General features: G+C 31.6%; 1 protein-coding gene across 2 annotated transcripts; it reads left to right on the top strand.

Moving 5' to 3' along the window:
- The first annotated feature begins 3,414 nt into the window (after nucleotides 1–3,414).
- LOC133315072 (protein CPR-5) lies at nucleotides 3,415–6,761 on the top strand. 2 transcript variants are annotated; one of them, XM_061516623.1, is made up of 5 exons: nucleotides 3,415–3,827; nucleotides 4,176–4,232; nucleotides 4,494–4,529; nucleotides 4,677–5,408; nucleotides 5,950–6,761. In XM_061516623.1, the coding sequence occupies exons 1-5, from the start codon at nucleotides 3,621–3,623 to the stop codon at nucleotides 6,484–6,486; spliced, it is 1,569 nt and encodes a 522-aa protein (XP_061372607.1). In that variant the 5' UTR covers nucleotides 3,415–3,620; the 3' UTR covers nucleotides 6,487–6,761. The 2 variants fall into 2 exon arrangements, with proteins under 2 accessions (XP_061372607.1, XP_061372608.1); XM_061516624.1 differs by having other exon boundaries at nucleotides 3,762–3,827; nucleotides 4,187–4,232.
- The last annotated feature ends 4,576 nt before the right edge of the window (nucleotides 6,762–11,337 follow it).

Below are 11,337 nucleotides of genomic sequence, written 5' to 3'. Positions count from 1 at the left end.
TTTAGTTTTCATAATCATTCTCTCTTTCATTTAGCCTGAAATTTTGAATTGTGACTCTATGGCATGGAGATTTTTGCGTTGTTAATGTATTCGTTTTCCTTTTCCATATCATGCAGGACATTGGATGAGTTGTACGAACATTCGTTGATTCATAATTTCTTATAATTATTTAAAAACTTGTCAAATATAATTAACAAAATAAGTATTTAACAAGTCAATAAAATACTATAGAAAAAAACAGTAATAACTCCTGGGGTAGTCCTTGTTTTACTAAGTAGATGATTTATTCTTGAGAATCACAATTTCTGAAGAGTATGAAGAAGTACAAACCCGAAACCTGATTAGTCGATTTATTAGGATTTAAGATATCAATTGATATTTATCAAAAAAAAAAAAAAAAATCATTTCTCCAAGGTACCTTCCATCTCCAAAAGTGACATTTACTATCATGTTTGGATTTCCAAAACATGATTGGATTTAATAGAAAAATAACTTTTTCTCTGTCAACCAAATCATAACTTAGACCTTCTTTTTATTTTTTTAGTACAAACCTAAAATTTTATTTAAACACAACTCAATCACAATTGTGTCAGACATATTATTTGCCGATGCATGTAGCTTAATTTTCACTTTGGGATATTCAAATTATAACCCAAATACAAATATTGAAAATAACACAACTTGGTACTTAATCTCCACAATATTTGATATCTGAAATAATTAAGCTATATAATAATTTCTCACTCCACCAATTTGACACAAGGTTCCAGAATGATATTTATTCAAAGGGCATTGCCGACCCTTTGAGTAGTAGCTGGATATTTAAAATTGGTATAGAGATCAAAAGTCATGGAAGAAAAGTATTATTTTGTCACCATTACCATTCTTTTTTAATAGCTTTTTTTTAATTTATAGTGGAAAATTCCTTATATAAAGATGACCATCCTATATGCCATTCTTCTCATCAAAACAATCCCTTCCATTTTATATCTCCACAGCACCTACATTGCACTTGTACTTGCTTCTACGCTTCCACTTCCTCTAGCTTTAACTCTTTTCTCTCTTCAATATGTCAAAGAAGAGAAACCAAACTATGGGAAACCCAACATGGAACATCTCTGAGAGCTCTTCAAAAGAGCAAGACCAGTTCCTCCCCATGGCCAACATTAGCCGTATCATGAAAAGGGCACTCCCAACCAATGGCAAAATCTCTAAGGAAGCAAAGGAAAAAGTACAAGAATGTGTATCTGAATTCATAAGCTTTATCACTGGAGAAGCATCTGATAAGTGCCAAAGAGAAAAAAGGAAGACAATTAACGGGGAAGATCTTCTTTGGGCTATGACTACGCTGGGGTTTGAGAACTACGTTGGACCCTTGAAGGTTTACTTGAACAACTTGAGAGAAAAGAGTGATAATATATAGTAATAATGATCACTCTCCAACAGAAGAGGATCATATTGATGTGTCAACCAATGAAGATTTTACCAGTTTCAATGGTGGCTTTTGCTATGTTGAGCCTCAAGTAATTAGTCCAAAGAACCTAACACTCATAGGAGGGGTCACCGGTTACGGAGAGATTTCCATGAACAGTGGCTATTTCTCAGAATGCGGTCACCTGTGAATGTGATGCATATGCAAATTGTATAATATTATATAATGATGTCATCCAGCTTATGTTACAATTAGTAACGGTTTAGTGATGAAGTTATCTCTTACCCCTAAAACAAGTAAGGAAGGTGTTTAAAAAAATTTCAAAATTATTTTTATGGGATATGTTATATTTACCACTATTTTTTTTATTAATTTTATTATTATTGGATCAAAATTAAATTAATAGCTCTCACTTTATGTCATTTTGCAATCTTTGATTTATTTTTGATTCTACGATAATAAAATTGATTATAAAAGGTGGTAAAAAAAATTGTTGTAGGTATAGGTATAATCTCCCCCAACTATTATAAAAGAGAAATAAAATTCTCAATTATCGTGTGTGTGTTTTGTTCTGTTTGACAAAAAGAAAGATTATATGATGGAAATATATTTATCATGTTAGAGAAATATATTTCGAGAAACATATTTAGAGAAACTCCACTTTTGTCATTTGATGGTTAGTGGATTCTCCTCCCTCCGTAACTTTTTTTTGGTTCGCTGTTGATTAAAAAATAAAAAGGAATTGGTGCAATCCAGTTTGTTGGATTTTCTTCCACACAAAAAAAACACAATAAAAAGTATTTTTAATTATCATAGTATAAGATACTAATATTAATTAACACATTGACTCATTTCAAATATTAAGTAATTGAAATATAATTCTAATTATTAATTATTATAATAATAACTAATTAATTTTTAAAAAAAAATTATAGATAATAAAAGTATCTCATATAATATTAAAATAATATATATTTGAGATCTAGAATAAAATATAGGATATTTTAAAAAAAAATCAATATAAAAGAAAAGTAATTAAAAATTTCAAAGTACCCTATATTTATTTTTCTAAATCTCAAAACGGTATTATTTAGAGTTTGTAGGAGATAATATATCTAGTGCTCCATCAGAAATATTTTTTCCTTTTTTATAATGAGTTTTATTAATGTTATGTTAAAGTAGATATATTATCTCTGTCATAGAGATAAATTTTATGAGTTTTACCATCTGAAAAATAAAAAATAAATAAAAGAAAAAGATGACACAGTTATCGAAGATTATATAGGAGGAAAAACTTATTTCACGTAGCATGAGAATAGTTTTTCCTTTTTATAATACATTAATTGATCATAATTGAATTTTAAATTTGTATTCTTATAATCAATTAATGGATGAAATTTTTTTTATAAATAAATTATCACCAATTAATAAATTTACTCAAAATTTCCATCTATTTATGAATTTACATCAAATTTTCACAAAATTATCATTAAACTGATTATTATTTATGAATAAAATTTTTTGGTGACAATTGTCTTATAGCATTTTTTGTTATTATAATATTATGTAAACATTATATGAAACCAATAAAGAGTAAGTGAGTAACAACTCAAGATTGCAGAATGGATATGAAATTTAGTCAGATTCAATAAAGACTAAATATTAGTTTGGGGTGTATCAATTTTTTTTTAAAATTTAGGGGTTAGATTATTAAAGAATTATAGGAATACTTTTAAAATCATTAAGTATTATTTGTTTAAAAATCAATTATAATCAATTATATTAATTAATAATTTTACTTGTATAATATTCAAAGTGAATGAATGTGTACTAACAAAAAAGATCACATTAAAAAATAATTCAATAACAACAGCAGCTCAGGAATGACGCGGCAAAGTAGAACGATGGTAACATTAATAAGAAAGATAGAATTACAAAAAAAATAAAAAATAAGAAAGATAGAAAGAACAAGTTTCAAAACAAAACACAAAAGGAAAATAAGAGAACATTAATTACAGTATCTGTATAACGTTGGGCGCTTAATCCTTTCAGCGTCGTTTCATATTGAAATTCATGGATGCTTCTTCCATTCTGATATGAAATTGCGAAGGAAGAATAGTAATAGTAGGGAACCCACATGTCTGAGATTGAGAATTGTTCCCCATAATCGATTAACGGATGCAAGAAGATGTCTTTGATGAAGAAGAAAAGAAGGGAAAGCTCGGATTTTTCCGAATCGACGACGTCGTCGAGTTCATCACAAAAGGCTAAAGGTAAAGAGAAGGGGATAGCGTGCAAACGACGGAACCCTAGATTCATTGTTCGCCGCAATAGGGCTAATGTAGCCACTATTGGGCTTCCTCTTGGAATGTCATTCGCCGCTGTTATGGCTCAGGTAAACGGTGTCGTTAAAGCTTATTTCTTTTTATACCTTCCAATTTCACTCTTTGACTTCTTAATGCTGATTTTTAAATTGCCCTTCTCTCTGCTATTAAAAAATAAAATTAAAAAATAAAAAATCTTGCCTTTGATGATGTTTGAAAAATTAAAAAAAATTGCTTCAATGAAATCTTGTTCTATTTTCCTACATTACCGATCACCTATGTGATTCTGTCTTATACAAACTCTTATAATGTGCTTTCTTGAATGAGAGATTACGCTAAAACTATCAACTCTAGTAAGTGTTTTAATTTTTACAATTATTGCTTTATCTTGTGCTTGTGATTTTTAAAATATTTTTTAGGTGTTGTATAGAAGAGATGCAGCAGCTGAGAGTATGTCTCCTAGTCATCTTTCATCGGTAATCTTCTTCACTATTTCTAAAGCAAACTTCAATGAAATTTGTTTCTGACTTATGCACTCAGATACCATTGAAAGACAACTTATTGGATTATAATTGTGATATTTAGGAAAATTACAAAATATAATCTTTTAGTGGTATTGTCTTGCGACATGGGAATTATAGTGCTATCCTTTTATGCCTCGTTGGCTCTTGCTGATAATTTGATTTGATTCTGATCTGAGTCTTGACCACTACACTGTTTGTGTGTGTACCTTGTAGATGTGCACGTCAGCTATCAAAGAATCTCTAGCCAATGTAAGCCCAACATCAATTGTTGAATCATCCCTTGACTGCGATTTTACTACATATCTCTAGCAGTTCATGCCAACATTAAGCAAATTCTATTTTGCTAAAGTAACGTCTGTGTGCCACTTGTTCTGACTACTGCCTAACCGGCAACAGGTTTTTGGAGACAAGCTAGATGATCTTACAAGGAATTTTGAACAATCTTTTCATAGCACTTTGAGTACTCTTCAATTAATTTATGAATCATCTTCGAGCAATGAGGGAAATAAGTTTAATCATATGAGGAGGGAAATTCCAAGTTCTAAATTGACTGGTGACAAAGAAGATTGCTCAAGTCATATTGTTACAGAGGATGGTCATTCGGGAGCACTAGCGCATGCTGAAATTCAAGATCAATCAATTAGTCGGGAAGAGTTCAGGGATAACTTTCATATGGGTTCAGTTAATCGTGATCTTACTATGCATGGGCAATCAAACCAAATGGTTTGTTTTTCTCCAACGTCTTCTGGATCTGTAATTAATAATCCTATGATTTGTACTTTTGAGAAGTCCATTGTGGAGCAATGTCGTTCTAATGACCTCAAGACAATTGAACTTGGCCTTACAATGAGAAAATTGAAAATGAAAGAGACAGAATTGGCTCTCAACTTTGATTTGAATAATCTAGAGAGATCAAAGTTAGCCATGGGAGTATCAAAGGCATCTTTCAAAGCTGAAAAATTCAAGACTCAGTTAGAAGATATGAGACACGGTGAACTGAATAGGAAGTGCATAGACTGTCTTATTGCCGGTCTGCTTATTATGTCATTCTCACTTTTGTATGGTGCTTATGTTTATTCCTATGAACGGATTACTGAAGCTTCTGAATCATGTAAACCATCAACCCAGGCAAGTCTAATCCTTTTTTTTTTTAATTAGATGAAGCTACTGCATTATGCTTTGGTTTAACAGTTATTGGAAAAGTTAGTAAGATTTTTTGTCTTGAGTTAGGGCTATAACTCTACCAGTTTGACAAAGTACTCTAATGACTTTACCTGCTGCCTTTTTTTTTAATGTTCATTGCAGAATCTTTTTCATGTGATATGGAGTAGCTAGTAATCATTGCCTTTAATGATTTTAGAGTCCGAGTACCTTTGTTCTAAAATTGCAGGGTGAAAAATAACTATTAGTAATCGCGTTGTTGAAATTTTATTTAGAAAACTAGTCAGATTTGTGTTTAAGATTTTCATATTTAGTTTCTGTTTAAGTACATCTGTGTCATGACCAAAGATTCAATAAATCATTTTCCCTTTCTTTGAGTGTAATTTAGGAATTAAGATGCTAATTATGCAAAATAGAATGTAATTATGACAGTATTTTCAGCTGCATATTATTCCAGCATTGCCTTTGCTCAATTAGGAAATATTGATGGCACTTTTCTCTATTTTAGGAATCTTCCTCCTGGTGGACTCCTAAATCAGTGGTCACATTCAATTCAATGCTTCATGTTTTGTGGTGCCAAGTTCAACTTGTGAGCCGAATGGCGTTTGGTGTCCTTATAATTCTTGGAGTTGCATATTTGCTCATTTGGCGTTCAGCAACATCATCATCACAGACTATGCCGCTTACTTTCATCCTTTTGATGTTAGGGATTGGTTGTGGCTGTTCTGGCAAACTGTGTGTAGACACACTGGGAGGGAGTGGTTATCTGTGGCTCTTATATTGGGAGATTCTTTGCATGCTTCATTTCTTATCTGTTGGCTGCACATCTGCTTTGTACCCGATCCTTCATGGACCAGTTACCACAACGCCACAAACAAAGAAGGAAAATGTAATTTTCCGGTATTGGATTCGCCGATCTTTGTACTATGCTACTATGCTTGCGTTTCTGCCATTGTCTTGTGGTCTCTTGCCTTTTGCTAGCCTAGGTCAATGGAAAGACCATTTTTTGTTGAAGGTGTCAGGTTTCAATGAATCCGAATGGTAATAAAACCAGAGTTTGGTCATGGAAAACCTTTTATGCTTACCTCTCCCCTTAACTTACTATGAGCTGCTTTGCTTGTGGTAAGCAAACTAGCCAAGCACCAGTTGTTGTATTTGCCCACATGTAGTCTTATTTAGTTCAGGTTTTGCTCATAATTTTCTCCTATGATGTAATATTTCAAGTTATGCAACGAGTATTGTATTATACGCACCGTCTTGCTTTACCTTTGATGCTGGATCCTTATTTTATAATTTAAAGATCTGGCGATGAATCATGAATGTACCAAAGTTGAATAAGTTATCTCCTGCTGTACCGTTTCCTACTTCTTGTTATGTGAAAAAGAAAAAGGACCCTGAAATCTGAATAATTCGTTGTTTCACTTGCATTCGTTCATTTAATTCATCAAACCAATCATAAAGTTTTTTTTTTCCGAGATATTCCAATCGATTCATCGTTTCGTGACTAATCCGATTCAGAGCGAGTCTCGAGATTAAAGTTTTAAATCTCTCAAAGATAGTATTAGAGAGGATCGAATATATACTTTTACTATTACCTACTCAATTTTCTGGCGTTATCGAATTATTTTTATTTGATCTATCAATCATAAAGCTAACGTCCCACACTAATGAATATTCTCTTACCTCGCTGATACTTACTGAACTTTCTCACCTAATAATGCAAGTACTGGGCACGTTCTATCGGATTCTCTATGTTATGTTTGAGACCCGATCCATTTGAATGCCATCTACCTATGTCGCTTCTTGTGAACAAATATTACGAGTTAAACCTTAGGTGGTAGCCTCTAGATTAGGCGTGAAAAGTGGCAGCTCTGGATTAGACGAGACAGGTTTTTCTTTTGGAGCCATAGAGCAATGAAATTGATCTCTAAGGACTAAGGAACACGGGTACATTATTTATTAAGTATTAGAAAAATAATTTATTTATATTACCTTCATTTTCATGATCTTTTCTATTTATATGACAATTAGATTTTTCTTTTAGGTGCTGTTTGATAGTTTTGAGAAATTTCTCCATCTATTATATTTGCATAGCATTCAGCATTTGGTCGTAGAAAGCAAGCTTTTGTCAATGTTAAGAAAGACAAGTTGGAGGTGATGTTTCTTGGTTAGTCAGCTAAATGGCAAAAAAACAATTCAAATCAGACCATAATACCCTCATGTAAAGCGAGATGGTGTATCTGTCATAATTCAGTAAGCACACGTAGTAAATATAGAATGTTGTACGTAAACCAATAAAAAACTCTATGCTTCAGTAAGCACACAATTTGATATATGTTCTGTTCATGAACCAATTACTCTTAATTTGTTGGGTACATTACACCAAGTTCCATTTAATCATAAAATTGACGAGGGGTTTACTTGTATTAATATTAAAAAATTAATAAGGAGTTACTTTTGTAATTTTATTCCATTTATTCATTAATATTTTATCATCAATCAAACATAAACTTTAAAAACTTTAATCAAGTTGTCTGGTAATATTTTGCCAAACCAAATAACTTTTTTTTTAACTTTCTTACTTAACTCACTTTCCCTACAGATCCCTGATAATTATATTTCTTTAGTATAAAAAAATTTCACCTGTACCAAACGCTCCCTTATAGTTGTTATATTTGTCTTGTTGCAGAATAAAAATTGAGTTTCCTACACATTTATAAACAATTGTGCATCTCTTTTTCGACAAAAGTTTGTATTAGATGGAAGTTGTTTTCTGTGTACAGTAACATGACAATTAGATTTCCCTTTTATTTAAAGGGAGTAGTACATCCGTGGCATTAAAAAATTATACTCCTATAATAAAAAATATTTAAAGTGTTATAAGAGTATTGTTGCGAAATCGACAAGTATATCATTCGTTTCAAGTAATAAAAGTGATAAGTAAAGATCGTTTCCACGAGGATTAATGCACCAAGTATTAATTTAACTATTCTCCTTAAGTTGGAAAAGAAAATTGGTTTGATTTGTGAAATTAATTCAGTGTTGGAATTTTAAAAACAGAATTTTAAAAACAAGAATATTAAAAAGCATGCAAGAATTAATCAAGAACAGAAAGAAAATATGAATTTGATTAAAATTTGTAAAAAGACTGTAGGCAGGATGCACTTCACCTCCGATCCTCCCTTATATTCCTATATTGTATTTTATAATTAACTAATTGGTTTGCTCAGACAATTCATTATTTTCCTATAAAATAGTTGAACCCTAATGTCTTCATGATTTCAACCCTTTAATCCAATGAGAATTCTAATGTCTTAGTAATCCCCTCTTGAATTAAGCATTAAGCAAATGAATTATAAGTCTGCAATCTATGTAAGCCTATGTCTAGGTCATGCACAAATTGTTATTCTACCCTTGTCCAGACTAAAACCCCAATATGTCTATTGTGAGTTCTAACCCTCAAAGCCCTATAATTTAGAGTAATCAGTTCTAAACATGATATGGAAAAATTAACACAGGCAGAATAAAACAAACTAACTAATTAAATTATAAAAAAATAAAGAAAATATAAAGGATTCACATCGGGTCTGTGATCCCAACTACAAAAAGAAAACTAGCCAGACATATTTGGCTTTAACAAATTAAAATAATAAAAAGAATTCATGAAAACAATAAAGAAGAAGAAGAAGATGAAGGATCAATGGTCTTCGTTCTTCAACTCCGTCGGAATCCTGATCTCCAGCGTGAGCCTCCAAGAATTCTCTTCAGCCCAAGATTCTTTGTCTCTGAGGTCTGAGTCTCTATTTATAGAGTTTGTGCCTTGCTTAGAAATCTTGATCGAATCCTCATTGTGTATCTTGGTCCAATCTTCCTTTGATTCAATCTGAGATAGAATAAAGATTTTTCCGTACCTCCCGCGCTACTAGCGCCAGTTCGGCGCTAATAGCGTGGGAGTTCTGTTCAGCATACTGGAGGTTCACGCTACTACCGTGGTTACCTTGCTGATAGCGTGAGAGTTTTGAATGGCTGTAGCGCTACTAGCGTGAGAGTTCTGGATGAAAAAGTTCCTATGGCGCTACTAGCGCCACACCCGCACTAATAGCGCAGGGCTTCAGACTTGTGCTTCCAATTTGGACTTCTTTCTGGTCTGTTTTCCTACAAAATTAGTAGAAAATCAATGACAAGATATCTGATTAAGATTTATCAATTTAATAACAATTCTAGCCCTTTTTATTCAAGATTGATCAAGATTTTTTCTCTTTTTGGCTTAAAATCATATATATGCTGGAGGCATATCAAGTACCAATCATTAGGTACACACATTTACCAAATATAATAAAAAGTAACTTATTTACATTACCCACATTTTTATGTTGATTTTCACTCATCCCATTTTGTCAATTTTTGGTAAAGGAGTAGGTGCTCTCGTAGCACTTAAAATGTGCTTTTATCTTAGAAAATATTGACAGTGTTACATAAGGGTATCTATCAACCAATTCAAACTGATTTAAACTGCGATGACCGAACCAAAAAATCGATAACCGAAAATTGAAAAATTGAAAATCGAAAAAAAATCACATATTTGGTTGGGGAAAATAGATCCAATCTAAATTGATCCAATGTATTATGTATTTATTATTTTTGAAAGATGGTGACTTGGAATGTTGTTATTTTGTAGACATAGAATCTTGGATGTTATTGATACAAACTATCTTGTTTTAGTTTTTTATTATTTATTAATCTATTTTGAGTCTTCAAGAGTTTTAAGACTTGTTTTAGTTTGAAGATTTGGATTTTTTAATGGTTTGTAACTTTGAATGACTTTATTTTGATATAGGTAGTGATTTTATGGCTGAAATTTTAACCTTTTCAAAATATCGAAAACCAATCCAATCCAAACCGAATAAAAATGGATTGGATTGGATCGGATTTTTTAAAAAAAAATTCTAAACTGAATGGATGATTAAATGATTAAACCGAAGAAATTGGATTATATGATTTTTGCTTCGAAACCGATCAAATCTAGACCGCAAACACCCATAATGCTACAGCATTACCAAGCATTAGGTATATCATATACCAAATATGACAAAAATTACAGTACCTCCACCTTTATGGTTAGTTCCATTCATATCCCTTTTTCTTGTTCGAGATAAGCAAGTAAATATTCTCATAGCATTGAAAATGTGCTCTTATCTTAGAAAATAATTGCAGTGCTACGTGAGTACTGAGCATTGAATAGATCATTTACCAAAAATGGAAAAGGTAACTTACTTACACTATCCCTCCTTTATGATTATTTTCACTCATATCCCATTATTTTCTATTTTGAAAATGGAGCAGGTACTCCAGTAACATTGAAAATATACTCATATCCTAAAAAATTTATTTACATTACTATAGGAGTACAAAGCACTCGGTGAATCATTTATCAAATATAAAAAAATTATTATAACTACCTCCACCTTTATGGTTATTTCCATGCATATCCCATTTTTTCTATTTTAGTAAAGGATTAGGCACTCCCATAGCACTAAAAAATTCTCTTATCTTTAAAAATATATACAATATTAACCGAGCATTAGATATATCATTTACCAAGTATGGCAAAAAGTAACTTATTTAAATACCCCTACCTTTATGGTTTTTTTCAGCCATATGGCAAGATTTTCTGTTTTTGGTAAGGAAAGAGGTATTACCACAACAATGAAAATGTCTTTCTATCTTAGAAAATATTTAGAGTGCTACGAGAGTATCAAACACTCAATATGTCACTTGCTAAATATGGCAAAAGTAACATATTTACACTACTCTCTCCTTTATGATTATTTTCACTTGTATCCTAATTTTTTCTATTTTTGGTAATGGATTATGTACTTCCAAAGCACTGAAAATG

The sequence above is a fragment of the Gastrolobium bilobum genome, unplaced genomic scaffold (genome assembly GCF_033153095.1).
Source record: "Gastrolobium bilobum isolate Gb01-03AN ecotype WA unplaced genomic scaffold, APGP_CSIRO_Gbil_v1 utg3760, whole genome shotgun sequence".
In the NCBI taxonomy this organism is placed as follows: Eukaryota; Viridiplantae; Streptophyta; class Magnoliopsida; order Fabales; family Fabaceae; genus Gastrolobium; species Gastrolobium bilobum.
Note: the sequence above shows the minus strand (reverse complement) of the source record. Positions and strands in the feature narration are given on the sequence as shown.